Source organism: Tenrec ecaudatus, chromosome 14 (assembly GCF_050624435.1).
Source record: "Tenrec ecaudatus isolate mTenEca1 chromosome 14, mTenEca1.hap1, whole genome shotgun sequence".
Taxonomy (NCBI): domain Eukaryota; kingdom Metazoa; phylum Chordata; class Mammalia; order Afrosoricida; family Tenrecidae; genus Tenrec; species Tenrec ecaudatus.
In genome coordinates, this window is record NC_134543.1 from 30,772,021 (window position 1) to 30,788,592 (window position 16,572).

The 16,572-nt window shown below is 52.3% G+C and overlaps 1 protein-coding gene across 2 annotated transcripts in view; it reads left to right on the forward strand.

The window, feature by feature from the left end:
* The window catches only part of MIDEAS (mitotic deacetylase associated SANT domain protein), a 70,469-nt gene extending 54,239 nt beyond the window's left edge, over window positions 1-16,230 (forward strand). For both annotated transcript variants that reach the window (XM_075531857.1, XM_075531858.1), the window contains exons 4-13: window positions 6,870-7,218; window positions 8,528-8,594; window positions 9,081-9,223; window positions 9,316-9,419; window positions 9,761-9,836; window positions 10,471-10,559; window positions 13,010-13,159; window positions 14,067-14,279; window positions 15,600-15,796; window positions 16,053-16,230. In XM_075531857.1, the coding sequence (XP_075387972.1) occupies window positions 6,870-7,218; window positions 8,528-8,594; window positions 9,081-9,223; window positions 9,316-9,419; window positions 9,761-9,836; window positions 10,471-10,559; window positions 13,010-13,159; window positions 14,067-14,279; window positions 15,600-15,796; window positions 16,053-16,227 (1,563 nt within the window). In that variant the 3' untranslated portion in view covers window positions 16,228-16,230. The remainder of the gene's footprint in view (window positions 1-6,869; window positions 7,219-8,527; window positions 8,595-9,080; window positions 9,224-9,315; window positions 9,420-9,760; window positions 9,837-10,470; window positions 10,560-13,009; window positions 13,160-14,066; window positions 14,280-15,599; window positions 15,797-16,052) is intronic.
* The last annotated feature ends 342 nt before the right edge of the window (window positions 16,231-16,572 follow it).

Consider the following 16,572-nt stretch of genomic DNA (forward strand, 5'->3'; position numbering starts at 1 on the left):
AAGACAGATTTTGATCTCTTGACTGCTGCTTCCACGAGCATTGATTGTGGATCCAACTAAGACAAAACCCGTGAAACTTTAGCCTTTGCTCCATTTATCATGATCTTACTTAGTGGCCCAGATGTGAAGATTTGGGTCTTCCTTACATTGAGTTCTATTCCACACTGAAAGCTGCAATCCTTGATCTTCAGTAGCAGGTGCTTCAATTTCTCCTCACCTTCAACAAGCAAGGCTGTGTCATCTGCATACCATAGGTTGGTAACAAGCCTTCCTCCCATCCTGATGCCGCATCCTTTTTCATATAATCCAGATTCTCTGATGATTTGCTCAGCATCTAGATTGAACGTGTTATGTTTGCACAACTGCCTTTTGATCCATGTACACGTTCCGAATGAGCGCAATGAAGTGTTCTGAAATTCCCATTCTTCTCCAGGTGATCCACAGTTTATTATGGTCCACACAATCGAATGCCTTTGCGTAGTCAATGAAACACAAGTAAACATCTTTCTGGTATTCTCTGCTTTGAGCCAAGATTCATCCGACATCAGCAAAGATATCCATCCTCTTCTGAATCCGGCCTGAACTTCTGGCAGTTCCCCGTCAGTGGACCGCTGCAACTGTGGCTGGGTGATTTTAAGCAAAATTTTACTTGTGTGCGATATCATTGATATCATTCTATAGTTTGAGCGTTCTGTTGAGTCACCTCTCTTTGAAATAGGCATAAATATAGATCTCTGTCTTCCTAGCATAGGCCAGTGAGTGCTTCCAGTGTTTCTTCAGCTTCCAGCAACATTTCAATGGCTATTCATAAATTCCTGGAGCCTTGCTTTTGGCTTATGCATTCAGTGCAGTTTGAACTTCTTCCTTCAACACATTGGTTCTTGTACATATGCCACCTCCCGAAGTGGTGGGCTCTTGACTAGTTCTTTCTGATATAGTGACCCTGTATATTCTTTCTATTTTCTCTTGATGCTTCCTGTATCATTCAATATCTTGCCTATAGAATATTTCAAAATTGCAATTCAAGGTTTGAATTTTTTTCTTGTGTTCTTTCCATGTCAGAATGCTCAGCATGTTCTTTTTTGGTTTTCTGGGTCCTTGCACATTTCAGTATGATGCTGGGCTTTCTCTTTTGGAGCTGCCCTTTGACATTTCTACTCGGTGCCTTGACTTCCTCCTTGCGTGCATGTGCTTTAGGACCCTACGATGAAGAGCGAGGCTCGGAGCCTCGTCTGGCGTCCACTTGTGCTTTCCTTCCTTTCCTGTCTTCTTCGTGCTCGTTTGCTTTCTTCATGAGTGATGGTCCTCATGTCCTCCCACAGCTCCTCAGATCTTCGGTCATCGGTGTTCAACGTCAAATCTGCTCTTGAGAGGGTCTCGAGATTCAGGTGGGATGGACTCAAGGTCGGATTTGGGCTCCTGTGGACTGGTTTTCATTTTCTTCAGCTTTATCTTGAACTTACATAAGAGCAATTGATGGTTTGTTCCATAGTCAGATCCTGGTCTGGCCACAGCTGCTGATATTGAGCGTCTCCATCATGTCTTCCCACAAATCTAGTCCATTTGGATTCTGTGCATTGCATCTGGGAAGTCCGTGTGAATAGTCGCCTGTTGTGTTGTTGAAAACAGGTATTTGCTATGAACAAATTGGCGGCTCTGCAAAATTCTATCATGCGATCTCCATCTTCATTTCTATCACCAAGTCTACGTTTTCCAGCTACTCTCTCCTTCCTCTTTGTTTCCAACTTTGGCATTCCAATCACCAATGGCTGTCAGTGCATCTGGATTGCACCTTTGAACACCTTTCTCATTGAAGTCATCAGTTTGCTGTACTATGGTGGCTTATATGTTGCTGTGATTCTGGAAGCTATATCTCTGGTATTTCAAATGCCAGCAGGGTCACCCAAAGTGAACAGATTTCAGCAGAGCTTCAGACTAAGAACAGACAACAGAAAAGGACTTGGCTCCCCATTTTGGAGGAAGAAGCCTCTGAAAACCTTATGGATGGCTTCAAAGTACCATCAAATACTGCAAGACTAAACAAAGGAAGCAGGGCATTGTGGGAGATACTACTGGCAGATGGGCCCTGAGGGCCAACGGCCCTCAAAATGTGACTGAAGAGGAGCTGATTTCTTGGAGGAGTGTCAACCATGGTGATGTGAGTCCGGTACAGCCCGTGGGGGTGCAGCCCTCGGGATCTTCATTTGCTGATGGGTGGGGGGGGGTACCCCTGAAGGTAAAGAGAAACAGCTGCAAAACTCTTCTAATGATTGGAACTGGAATGTGTGAAGTATGAATTTAGGAAAATTGGAAATGGTCAAAAATGAAATGGCACACAGGACGATCAATACCCTAGGCATTAGTGAGCTGCAATGGACAGGTATTGGCCATTTTGAATCAGAAAATCATCTGGTTTACTGTGCCCAGAATCACACAATCCAGAGGAATGGCATGGCCTTCCTTGTTAGAAAGGATCTTGCTAGATTCTTCAGGAAGTACAGTGTTATCTGTGACCAGATTATATCCACCCATCATCAAGGAAATCTAGTCAATATAACTATTACTCAAATTTGTGCACCAACCACAAAAGCTAGTGATGAAGATATTGAAGAAAGAAGATGGTCCCTGGCTAGCACCAATCCTGCTGAGAGAAGTTAACACCTTGTGCACAGGAATGCCTGAGGGCATCTGGGCTTCTAAGTAGTTGAAAAAAAGTACCTGGAGGTGAAAACATGCATCTTTGGTTTGTTGAAATCAAATCACTTTCCCTCTTTGGAGAGAATGCAAGTTTTCACTTATTCCCCCCGCCCCCCCCCCCACTGCCCCCTCCAACTTAGGGAATTCCCGACCTTCATTTTCATTCTCTCTCTAGTTGGACATCATACGAGTGTTACTTTGTTCAGTCGCGAATCATGGTAGGTTTATGCAAATGTAGTGTTGGTCTTTTCTCCAAGCATTCCTCTGGGATCATTTATGCGCCTCTAGAACATCTCGAGTCTTTCCTCCTGTGTGACTCAGTAGTGATGTCATCATCTTTCCTTCTGTGTGACTCACCTTTGATTGTCTGAAAATGTTTTCATTGCATCTGCAGTTTTCCCAGGATCAGTTTTTCTGGGTGCAGAATTCGAACTTGGCAGTTTTGATACTTTAAATATAGCGTTTCCTTGTCTTCAGGCTTCTCTTACTCTTCCAGCAACATAGAAACCACTGAGCCCTGTGATGTCTCTTTATCTTGATACTTTGAAGTTTTTAGCAGTTGTACTTTGGGAAACCTAATACCATGCCGTATTATAATATGATTTCTTTGTATTATCTTATTTGGAACCTGGAGTGTTTCTTGAATACTGTGTCTGCCCCGTTTTCTATCTTTTCTCCTTCTGGGACTCCAGTTTAACCTTTGCTACAATTTATCACCTCTCACTCGCTGCCATTGGGTCAGTGCAGACTCATCAAGACCCTAGAAGACCGGAGAGCTACCCCTTTGGCTACCGAGACTGTAACTCTTTACAGGAGTAGGAAGCCCAGTCTTTCTTCATATCCCCTATTTATTGTCTATTATGTGGGGTTCTATATTCTCCATTTTACCCACCCCCCAGTCCAATTAGTCTTTTAGTTCACTAATTCTGTATCTAGCTATGCCTGTTCTGCTGTTCAGTCTACTTATTGAGCTCTTATTTGTAGCTACAGTTTTCAATGACAGTATTGTCGCCTGATTCATTTTTAGAGTTTCTAGGTCTTTGATGGAATTCTCCATTTTACTTCATTTTAAGCATAGCTTCTTTCCAGGGTCGAAGTGATCCCTCCATTGTGGCAGCCCCTCACAGGTTTACTGTGAGTTCCTGAGGGGCTTCAAGAAGTGTGTGGAAAACACCTCATGGCCTTTTAACTCCATTTTTTTTTTTTTGCAATCCATTTAAAGTTCCCACTATGTTTCCCTTATCTCTTGTTTTTAAATGTATATCTTGCTGTCGGGTGTGCCTTTTTAAAAACTTGAGTACCAGACATTATGTGTATTAGATAACAGAAAGCTCATCTAGGTGTTTAAAGACCAGATGAGGATTTCCACTTCTAGAGAGGATTTACCTTTGCTTCTGAATCACTTTAATCGGATTAAGATGATTTGAAGCTGAATTTCCTTCCATGCAAGGCCTAGCCTATTTCTGATTCACCTTCATCTGATAGTAGAGTCCTTTGGTGTCCCAGTCCAAAGCCCAGCAAGCCTTCCTGGACAAGCCAGTGTTTATGCTGCTGACTCCTGAATTGGTGAAAAATCTCTGCTCAGTTCTTTAAGCTTCTCCCGTTGCCTCTGCTCCTACTGGCATTGGTGCTAGGCTCGCCTCTTTGAATTGCCTCTTTTCTTGGATCTCGGTTCTTTAATTCTTTGCCAACTTAGTTGCTGTCTGATACCTTCAGAAATGTGGTGTTTTGTTTTTTTAATGTTTCGCCTAGCTTTTCTATCTGTCCTTAGCTGCAAGTTTGACCTCCTTACTCGTAAGGGGGCTCCAAGAGCTGTCGTGAGCAGCACGGTTTCTGCCCTCTGGTTGGAGAAAGCAGAGAGGTTTGTGCTGGAGGCTGGTGGCGGGGCCAGCTTGTCCTGAGAGTGGGTAGGAAGGAGCCTTAGCAACTATAGAAACGAATGCCTGTGTTTCACAGACGAGGAAACGGTCTGGAGAAGGCAGGAGACCTACTTTGGGTCAAACAGCCAAGTCATGGTGGGGTGCAGCTGGCCCTAGGACTTGGATCAGTTGCGTCCCTGCCTGTGAGTTTTAAGCTTCGCTTTCTACAAGTGCCGACGTAGGGCTTCAGTGAGTGGCCAGCAACCCCTGTGAGCCAGGAGGGATTTTTCAAGAAGTTCCTGGAAAAATCTCATTTTCTTTTCATTCTGTTTTCCCAGCTTACTTGTCTCTGATACCTTCAGAAATGTGCTCTTTAATTGTGCCATCTGGCCTTTCTAGCTCTTCTCAGCTGGAGATTTGACCTCCTTCACAGGCTTCTTCCTCAGAGACAGAAGTAGAGAGCACAGTAAATGAGCCCTCCAGGATTTACCTGTTTGTGGTGTAGCACCACACAGCTGGTCCCATTTCGTCTTTACCTCTCCCCCTCCTGGGTGGTTTTGAAGGCACTCCAAAACAATGCATCCTTTTTATCCATAAATTCTTCAGTTTGCATCTGAACACACATAAGGATATCTGTATATATATTTTTTCACAAGATCATAATCATACCCCAGCATTAATGATAATTTCGTAATGTCGTCAAATATTCAAGTTTATATTCCATTTCCCTTATTATTAAAATATGTTATCATAGCTAGCTGAGTGCATTTTAGCTTTCCTATCTAACCAGTTTGGGGGCCTTTGGAGCTATTGCATTTTTCCGTGTCATCATATTGTTCCCCTAAAGGCTGGAGAATGAATGATTTCAGTTCCTTCTAGTTTTACAGGGGAAGAGCGCACACACACGGCTGGAAGCCAGGGCAAAAGGCCTCATGGCAGTTGGTGCCCTCCCTGGAAGGCCCTGTGAGATTTGGGGCCCTCCTCTGGAAGCTCTGTGAGGTACAGAGTCCATGGTTCCCTGTCCACTCAGCTCACCTGTTGGCAGATTGCATCCCTAGAGACAGCCTGGGTGCTGCTGACCTGGTAGGGCTCTCTGCTGAGAGGCATGAAGGCTCCTCTGGCTTCACAGCCCCGTCTCCCACTTCGCACGGAGGCCCACGGAGCAGAGAAGGCTGAGTCAGGGAGACTAACTCTTAACTGGATGAGTGGGCTAGCCTCGGCCTAATCCTATGGGCACAGAAGTTCTGTGAATGAGGGCAGAACTCTTCATTTCATTGTCCTGCACCCAGCTCGGGCACCCAGGAGGGGCTTCCCTCTAATGTAGGCACTTCAGTGAGACCGGCCAGGATTTATTGCGGAATCCAATGATGGAGTCCTGTTCCTAGCTTTTCCCACATCGCCATTTCCTTTAGATCTCACAGCTTTCTCAATAGGGAAATAACCATACCCACCACCCTCCAGTCAGTGCCCACTCAGGACAGTCCCGTGGCAGAGGCCAGGGCAGAACGGAACTCCCAGGGTTTGCTTGGCTGTGATCTTTATGGAAGCAGATCGCCAGGCCTCTCTTCCATGACTTCCCTTGGAGGGTTTGAACTGCCACGCTTGATCTCGAAGTCGCGGGGAAGCCCCCAGTACCATCCAGAGGCCATCCCACATTAGAAACAATGATACCCCCAAGAGGTTGAGTCATTCAGGTGATCATGAAGGAGGTTTGGTGACTGGGCCCCAACTGCTGCATTCTCCTGTCCCAAGAGCTTCCCTTCCTGCCAGCACTGGAGCTGGGCCCCGTGGGCTGAATCCAGAGGCTGCAGAATGATTTTTATGTTTTCAAAGATCTAGATGCTAAGAACAAAAAAAGGGGACATGAAACAGAGACCACATGCAGTCCACAAATAACGGTCTGTCTCAGAACGTTTGTCAGCCTGTGCTTTAAAATAGCAAACAACAAGCCCAGTAAGTCGATTCTGCCTCTATGGCCTTATTGATTCAGGGACCCTGTAGGGCAGACTGGCACTGGCCAGGGCTGGGGGCCCTGGTGGCGCTATGGGGTGAGTGCAAACCTTTACATCGGTATCGACTCCATGAAAGTGGATTTTGGTTTTAATCTTTATGGAAGCTGAGTGTCACATTCTTCCCTGATGGAGTCAGCTCGTGGGGTTGAACCTGTGGCCTTTTTATGAGCAGCCAGGCAATAAGCCACTGCCACACTTGGGTTCCTCCCTCTGCCTGGCTGGGTGGTTCTAGGCCACCAAGCTCTGAAGGTGAAACCAGCAAGCGGGGGCTGAGCCATCTCTGCTCGGTGTGTCTCTCCAGGCTGAGGACATGAGTGCCAAGGTGGAGGGGGAGCAGCCTGCCGTGCGGAAACCGAAGCAGCGGCCGAGGCCCGAGCCGCTGATCATCCCCACCAAGGCGGGCACCTTCATCGCCCCACCTGTCTACTCCAACATCACGCCGTACCAGAGCCACCTGCGCTCGCCTGTCCGCCTGGCTGACCACCCGTCGGAGCGCAGCTTTGAGCTGCCCCCGTACACACCGCCGCCCATCCTCAGCCCCGTGCGGGAGGGCTCCGGCCTCTACTTCAATGCCATCATGTCAACCAGCACCATCCCCGCCCCTCCTCCCATCACGCCAAAGAGTGCCCACCGGACCTTGCTCCGCTCTAGTGAGTGACATCGCCCACGCCCCCGGGACGGTTGGGAATCAATCCAAGGAGGGGAAGAGGCCTGTGGGCACGGAGGGGCCCAGAGCAGACATTTTGGAAACTCGAGGCCAGCCTGGGTGGTGATGTGCCGAGAATGTGGCCTCCTCGAGCTCCTTGGGGCGCCACTTCCTCCGAGCCGGCAGACGATCCCGTCGCCCGGCTAGGCAAGGAGCAGGGGGGCGTAAACAGCCGCCCCGCAGCCGCACGTGGGTGTGGCAGCCCCAAGACGGGATTAAGCTGCGCGCTGGCTCCGACGGCCTAGCTCGCTGGTGCCCCCCGGTGTCTGTGGGCGGAAGGGCGAGCTACGGCGATCTGCCCGCGAGCAATCGGCGACTGTGGGGCTCCACGGCCTGCCCTTAAGAGAGAGCAGGGTCACGAGGAGTCCTTGTGAAAATCTGGGAGACAAAGCAGAGGACCGGGCAGCCAGGGAGGGAGGCCGACGTGATCCCAGTCTGCAGAGACTTTGCCCCAGGGTGGTATGGAAGGGATTCTGTAGGAGGTGGGGCCAGGGCTGAGCTTGAACTCCGGTGCGTGGGGGCTGGGAAGGCACGCCAGGCATAGGAGCAGCGAAGCCTTGGGAGTGGGTCCTGGGAGTGGGTCCGCAGGGACAATGAGGAGCCGCGAGGGAACAAGATGGGGGGGTCCAGGCAAAGTGAGGGGAAGGGAGGACGGGGCTGCGCCCGTGGGAGTCTGGAAGGTCCCACCAGAGAGTTCAGGCCACCCTGCAGGGGTGACGCTGCGGCAAACTTTTCGGCCCCCTCTTTTTTGAGCAAGGGAGTGTCTTAATCCTGTAGATCATTGAGGCCCATCTGTTCAGGAGAAACAGGCAGAGAATTCAGAAAGGAAGAGAGGAGATAATTATGCAACAGTTGACACCACTTGGCTAGAATGGAGTCAGTCCTGTGGTAAAACGAACAATGTTGGTACTATTATTGTTACTATTACAAATGGTAACAACATATGCAGACAAACGACAAACAAAAAGCCAACCATAGCAACAATATCTAGTGTATTATTCCATTCAGTCCCTCCAGTTAATGCTAGGAACTAGATTTTAGTCATCCCTATTTACAGATGAGAAAACAGAGGAACCAGAGATACTTAGCGGAGTGCCTGTCACGTCACACTGAGCAGGCTGCAGAGCTGGGTGGACAGAGGGCCTGCTTTCTGCGTCTGAACCTCTGTGCGCGCCACTCTGACTCACCCACAACCTGGGTGGGGGCGGGGCAGGGTGAGGGTGCCATTTACCAATCTGTTCTTTGCCCCATAGATAGTGCTGAGGTCACCCCGCCTGTCCTCTCTGTGATGGGGGAGGCCACCCCAGTCAGCATTGAACCGTAAGTGTGATCCTCCTGGCCGTGGGGTGAGGGTGGCCTGGTGGAGTCCATGCATGCAGGTGGGGCCTTGAGAGCAATTGGAGGACTCGGGGGAGGGGGGCTCCCAGAGGGGGGAGAGGGGCTCCCAAAGGGCTGAGCTGGGTATCTACAACCTTCCCTGGGTTTCCCCTCTCCCCGCTCTTGGTTCTGTGTAGAAGTTGCAGGAAAAATAAAGGATCGGCTTGGATTTGCATCCGGGGAAAATGGGACAGGATCAGCCCAGAGACTCCCAGTCTGCCACTCTGGAGCTTTCCTTCCTTTGCCAACTCCCATGCTCTGCTGTCTGCAGGCACCCCAGTGGGATCATCCTGACTGCCCCCGGAAGTCAGCTTCCCTTACCTCAAGCAGAGGCCTTGCCCCTGCCCACTGCCTTGCTCATCCCCAAGGAGAAAGGCCACCTCCTCCCTAGAGGTGAGGCCTCACTCCCTGCCCTTCGCACCCCTGCAGGCGGATCAACGTGGGCTCCCGATTCCAAGCGGAAATCCCTGCCCTAAGGGACCGCTCCCTGGCAGCTGCAGACCCCCACAAGGCCGACTTGGTATGGCACCCATGGGAGAACCTGGAGAGCAGCTGGGAGAAGCAGAGGCAAGGTAAGGAGGGGCCCCTGGTAGGCAGGCAGGTGGACAGGGGCCAGGCCCAGCCCAGCCCTGAAGTGACTTCTCCTCTCTCCAAATGGCTCCAGTGGAAGACCTGCTCACCGCTGCCTGCTCCAGTATTTTCCCCGGAGCTGGCACCAACCAGGAGCTGGCCCTGCACTATCTGCACGAGTCCAGGGGAGACATCCTGGTGAGATGGTACCCACCGAGGGAGGGAGGGACCCTTGGGGAAGCTGGCATGGCATGCTGCTTTCAAGTGGGCCCCGAGTCTGGCCAAGGGAAGGCTGTAAGAATCCTCTGCCCACCCCGGTCCTCGGTTCCTGGTCACAGAGGGCTTTCTCTCCTGGGTTGCCTGACTTGGGTCTACTCCAGCAGCACCCATGCCTGCTCTAGAGCAGGCCTACCCTTCACTACCTCCCCTCCCTGTCAAGCCCATTGTCTCCACCTTCAGAGAGACCCTGTGGATTTTGCTCAGATCCGAGATGCTAGGTCCACCTCGGAGACCTGACCTTTCCCTCACTTCCCTGGCAGGAAACGCTGAATAAGCTACTACTGAAGAAGCCCCTGAGGCCCCACCACCACCCATTGGCAACTTATCACTACACAGGTAGGCCCTTGGTCGGGTGGCAGGGCCCTAGGTGTCTGGACTCATCAGGATCAATGAGACCCTGCTTTTATGTCTCTGGGTTGGGGTGAGGGAATGGAACCAAATAAGCAGGGAGTGAGGGGCCTAAAATCAAAGCAAGGGTTAGCTCTCAGGGACTCCCTAGGGCCTGGAGGACGAGGGTGGATACATGGGTCCCATGAAGGTGAGGGAGTCTCATCCAAACCAGCATCAGGTATCAGAAGGACGCTTGGGACCGGGCAGTGATGCCTTGTGTTGTACATCGGATTCCCTTCTAGGCACTGCACTTTCCGAGGGACATTGACCAAGTGGGGGGATCATGGTACCTCTGTCGACGGGGGCATGTCATATGTGCCTAGCACGAAGGTCGCATGAATGCTCTCCTTTCTTCCTCACCACCGCTGGGCTCTGTGATTAGTTCCATTTCACAAGCCAGGAGTCTGAGGCTCACAGGCTCAGGGACATGGCTGGTAAATAGCAAAGTGGGTGGGGTAGGAGGCCGGCCCTAGATGCCCGCCTGCAGAAGCTGTGGATGGGCACTCTTGCGGCCTTGATTCTGTTCAGCCTTGCCCCTGACTCCTACCCGCCTCACTTCGCTGGTCCCTCTGCCTTTCAGGCTCTGACCAGTGGAAGATGGCCGAGCGGAAGTTGTTCAACAAGGGCATTGCCATCTACAAGAAGGATTTCTTCATGGTGCAGAAGCTGGTGAGCTGGGTCTCGGTTTTAGTCACTAGGGGGAGGACGTTGGGCTTCCTCTGCCAGTGCCGGCCCAGCAGTTGCTTCCCAAACTCCCTCTGTGTGACAGGCAGGCTTCCCTCCTGTCATCAGTTCCAAACTCCCTCATCCCACCTCAGAGAGGTATGCCTTTTTCTGAGGTCTTACATCAGAGGGAGGCCCCAGCTGGCATCAGACCCAGTGGCACCCAACTTAAAGTAAGCAAAGAGGGCTGGGAGGGCAGGTGGCCAAGATGAGTCATTTCCCAAGGGGCTAGAGCAGTCAAAGGCCACAATTAACATGTGGGGAGAGGAGATCACACTAGGATGAGTGAAACAGAGAGCTCAGCGAGCCAGCTACACGGTCTGTGTAACTAACCTGGAGCCTTCTGTCCACTTCCTGTTGGACTCAGGCCTGCTGAGAGATTTCTTGTTGGTTTCCATTCCTTCCCCACATGGGACAGCTGAGCATTTCTCTGTCCTCGCTCGTCAGTCATAGTCCCTGGAAAGGAGTGATTACTAGAGGGGCCCAGTGTTGCTGACCTTTCAGTGTTTCTGAAATTCTCCCCACATTCTCTTTATAAAAGTAGAGTGCTTTTCTCATCGGAGGAAGTTCCAGCTGCCCTCCTATGGGGAGAAGGAGTCTTGTGGACTGCTGAGAGAGAAACGTTTTTGAAAATGTACTGTCTCCTCCGGGGGTCGTAGAAGGTGTCAAGGAGGGCTCCAGGAACGCGACACCGAGCTGATGAATCCCCGACAAGCACACTTGCTCAGAAGTGCAGTCGTTTGCTGTGTGTCAGTAATCCCCTGCTCCCTGATTGGATGGTGTGCCTAGGAAATTCACGGAGGTGCCCCTATGCTTTAAGGAAAAGTGTAGACCATCAGTCAAACACATGCTCACAGAGAATGGAAAGTAAACGTGTAACCAGGATCTAATTAATTTGTGGCATGGCCAGTCCAGTGAGATGAAACATGCCTGTTTGCTCCTCAGACACAATCCTCACTGATCTCAGGTTCCCTGGACAGGAAATGTCCATTTCCAAGGGTAGCCCAGTAGTGCCTGGCCAGACCAGGAACCTTCGTGGAAGGGTGAGGGGGTTACAGAAAACAGCTTCTGTATGTGGGGGGACAGTTCCAAAGCAGAATCTGTGGTCTAGAGGGGTTGTGAAATGGGAGTGACAGGATTTCAGAGCCTGGGAGGCACTGGGAGGGCATCCAGAGCCACCCCATTCACCACTTGCATGCCAGGAAACCGCCTTGAGGAAGGTGAGTGACTTACCTAAGGCCACACAGCCATCTAGGGGCAGCCAGGAGCAGCTTGGGTCTCCTGCCTGCTGCCTTCAGGTTTTTCTGGGATTTCTTGTTAGTTTTCTTTCCATCCCTTTCCCCACACAGGACAGCTTAGCACTTCTCCATCTTCCGCTTGTCAGTCCACACCCAGGAAAGGAATGAAACCTTCCATGTTGGTTGAGGGAAGGGATCTGTTTTGCCAGCTTGGGACTGTCTTTGAATGTGGATGGTGCCCAAACGTCTTCCCCTGTAATTTTTTCCTTTGGAAAAAGTTCAACCTTATGGAAAACTCGAAAGAATGGTCCACTGGACAGTGATTTAACCCCTACTTAGTCTGACCAAATGATAACATTTATCATGTCGCTTTCTCTCTTCCATCTCGCTACATATACTCACCTGTTCTCGCTGCCCTTTTTGGCTGTTCATTAAAAGTAACTTATAGACATCATGATGCTTAACTTTAAAGACTTCAGTATGTTTTTTTTAAAAGACATAGATTCTCAAACTTATTTGGCCGGCTGCCCCCTTTGCAGGAAAAATTACTCAACCCTCCCCACCCCACCCCACCCCCGGCATTAAAAATGTTTGAACTCTAGCCTATAGTGGAGGATAAAGGGTAGATATTGGTGTTTGCATCCCCTCTTGATCCTCCCAGTGCCAGGGTGGCATCGCTCACTTTGGAGAACACTGTTTACAAGAACAAGGTTATTCTACAAAACCACAGTACCATGATCACCCTTCAACAGATAACAGGAGTGTTTATCTGATGTGCAGTTTAGGTTCATGTCTTACTGGCCATTCCAGGGTTGTTCTTTGCAGCGTGCTTGGAGCCTCGGTGGCACAGTGGTTCTCGGTTCCCAAGGTTGGCTGTTCAAACCCACCAAGCCATTCTGTGAGGAACACAGGTGACATAAAGACTAAAATTCGGAAACCCTGTAGCAAAGCCCCCCTCTCTCTCTGGCAGGGTCACCACTGACTCCATGACCGTGTGGGAGTCAGTGGCTTGTGGTAGAGCAGAAACTGGAGAAATGCTTACCTTTCCCTAGACACGCTGTGTTCACCTCTCGGCCTGAGCTTCAGAGAAGATGAGAGTGTCCTGAGGCAGGTGAGCTGAGACAAAGAACTCTGACCACAATTTTGGCTTCAAACTAGATCGAGACCAAAACTGTGGCCCAGTGCGTGGAGTTCTACTATACCTACAAGAAGCAGGTGAAAATCGGCCGCAATGGGACGCTGACCTTCGGGGATGTGGATACAAGCGATGAGAAGTCAGCCCAGGAGGATGTTGAAGTGGACATTAAGGTGACTCCCTTCCTAGTCTCTGCTACCTAGGCCCCGAATGGTGTCTAGTCTGGACAGTAGAAGGGAGGTAGGGTGGTGTCCCCGTTGTCTAGTAGTACACTGTGTTGATGCAGAACATAGGAGAATACCCCAGTATTTGGGTTTGCATCAATTTACTGTCTCTCTTTGTAGCCCTCTGACACCGTTCTTGAGACTTTGGCCTTCACCTTTGTCATTGTTACTGCTGCTGCATCCTGTCGCTTGTCACCAACACGGCTTTTTGCTTTGTTCACTATCATAACTAGAGTAATCAGTGTTGCTTACTTTGAATAGACAGTACTGGTATAAAAACAAACACAAAAACCTATATGAAAATGAAACCGTGCCGGTACATTCCAGTGGGCTGCTATCCCCTGCCAAGGCTCTGGGTGCTGCAGCCTGCCTTCCCTTTGTTGGAGGGAGAGATTATCGCTGACAGAGACTGTCCTTGACCAAGTGAGGAGGACTAAGAACGAAAGGACAATGTTACTCTGTGTCTGTGTCTCTGGGTTACGTAGCTCAGTGACATGCTGCTTGATGACAGAAGTGTGGGTTCCATTTGGGGATGAGGAGGAGGTTGAGGTGCAGAAAGTGTGACCACTAAGAGAGTATGGATTGGAGCTCTTGAGGGTCCAGGAGGAGAGTGACTTATTTGTGGGGCGACTGGCTCGTGCCTTCTCTGTCCCCTGGCCTCTCCCCAAGGGCTCGGTTCCTTTATGAGGACACTCGGAGCTCAAGCCTTCCTCTTCTGCCCACGTAGACTAGCTTTGGGCACCTATGTTGACAGAAGGCTAAGCTGAGCCAGGCCAGGTGAGCTGGCTTCCTGAGCACCTGGCCAATGACTCACCGCCTTCTTTCTTGTCCGTTCTTATCCTCCCCACCTCCCTAGACCTCCCAGAAGTTCCCAAGGTTGCCTCCTTCCCGAAGAGAGTCCCCAGGCGAAGAGAGGCTGGAGCCCAAGAGGGAGGTGAAGGAGACCAGGAAGGAGGGGGAGGAGTTGATGCCCGAGATCCAGGAGAAGGGGGAGCAGGAAGAGGGGCGAGAGCGGAGCCGGAGGGCTGCAGCCGTCAAAGCCACACAGACACTACAGGCCAATGAGTCGGTAAGTGTGACGCTACCCAGTGACCGGGACGGGTGTGTGGGTGTGTGTGTACGCACGTGCGTGCTTGTGCTGCAAGAGGAAAGGCATGGAAGGTCCAGACCATCACCATACTGGCAGCAGGTAAACCAGGACTTTAGCTTAGAATTGCATTGAATGTGCCCAACAGCCCTATGTGGTAGGTACCATTAGTATTCCCAGTTCAGTCCCATTTTTCCCATAAGAAAATTGAGGTCTAAGGTAAGTGGACGCGCACACAGCTAGTAGGCTACCAGAGGAACAATGGCTAGTGCAGCCAGACGAGTCTATTAAGTTTTCAATACGCTGCTTCTATTTCTGAGATTCAGAAGGAAAAAAAGATCCAGTGCGACCCAAAGGGGGTGGGCAGGTCCAAAGGTCAGGGCGGTGGGAGGGGAGGTTGGGGAAGCGTTCTTAACTTTGACAGGCCTCCTCCTGTGAGCTCTGTCCCCACGGAGAATGCCTGCCTGCAAAGGAACCCCACCCATGGGCAAGCAAGTGTGGTGCCTCACACAGGTCTCCCTCCAGAGTTTCCATGCCCTTGACCCCAGAAAGGCCTCGTGTTGACCCACGTTGCAGAGGGGGAAATGGGGGGCTCCAGGGTGCAAAATGGCCTGGCTGAGGTGACACTCCTAGTGCCGGGTGCTACCAGCGCGCAGGCCAGGAAGCCCCTGCAAGAGAGTTCCTGGGGCAGGGGTAGAGACTGGGAGGGCCGGACTGACTAAGTGGCGGGGGAGAGAGACAGACAGACAGACACACATGCTTACAGAAGCAGCCACCCATCACCTGTAAACACACATGTGCACTTTTCTGCACCCTGGCTGTGTTCCTGCGCCAAGAGCTTGGCCCTCTGAGAGAGTGGGCACGGTGCAGTCACAGCCCACGGCCCTTGGGGCTTCCCCACCCCGAGGGCCCCCCCCCCCCTGCGCGCACCCGCTCCAGCTCCGCGCCTGCTCCGCATTTCCCACACTGCGAGCTCACCAGCCACCTGCCTGCAGGTCCATCCCTTCTACCTGGGTGTCACTGTCTGAGGGCAGGGCTTTCTGTCTGTCAGCTCTCTGTCCCTCACACCAGCCACATGGCCACATCCACAGACCTGAGCCTCAGGACTGGAGACCTGAACACATGCTCCGAATACTTGAGACACTGGGTCCCCAGTCAGACTCGCTGAGAGGGCCCTGGCACATCGAAGGCCATCCCACTGAGTGACCGCCCTGACGGAGCTGCCCAAGGGCAGCAGAGGCTCGGTGACTGTCAGCCGCCTTGGAGGGTCCCCCCTGACACGTCCTTATTGATCCCCCGCAGGCCAATGACATCCTCATCCTGCGGAGTCACGAGCCCAACGCCCCCGGCTCGGCGGCCGGCCAGGCCTCCGAGAAGCCCCGGGAGGGGCCAGGAAAGTCACGAAGGGCACTGTCGTTCTCGGAGAAGAAGAAGAAAGCGGAGACGTTTAATAAGACCCAGAATCAAGAGAACACGTTCCCCTGTAAAAAGTGCGGCAGGTAAGATGGCAGGCTGTCTCCCGCGCACCCCGCCCGCTGACCCGCCGCCCAAGTCCGGTCCCGGGGCGCCCCGGGCTGGGCTGCGCGTTCGGATTGGTCCAGGGGTCTCCAGGGCAGTGACGTCACGGGGCAGCCGGAGCCGGGCGGGGTCGGAGCCCTCCCCCGGGCGGGCGGGGCGGGCGGGGAGACGGGCCAGGGCCCCCGGCGCAGGGGGAGCCCAGAGCCCGCCCTGGACCGCCTCCCGCCCCGCTTCCAGGGTGTTCTTCAAGGTGAAGAGCCGCAGCGCCCACATGAAGAGCCACGCGGAGCAGGAGAAGAAGGCCGCGGCGCTGAGGCAGAAGGAGAAGGAGGCGGCGGCGGCCGCGGCCCTGGCGGCCGCCTCCCACCAGCAGGCCCTGCGCGAGGAGAGCGGCGCTGGCGAGAAGGGCTGAGAGGCGGGGCCGGTTCGGTTCGGCCCGGCCGGGAGTCGGAGGGTCCCCGCGCCAGCCTGCAGAGAGGTCCCCGGGGCGTGGGACGCGAATCACAGTGACGTCCCGCCGACACACCTTCCAGACAGTAAAATAAACGGCTCTCTTTGTTTATCAAGGCCCCCGGGAGCAGTGTTCACAGGCAGCGGGGGCCAGGGCGCTCTGGCATTCTGTCCGTCCGCCTGTCTGTCTGAAAGTTGTCCTCAGGCCTTTGTGCAAGTCTCTGCGCGGACCAGGCGGCCACCGCTGCCTCTTCCCGGCCTCCTGGCCACCTCCCCGCCTCGGCTTCCAGGCTGTGGCCCCAGAGAG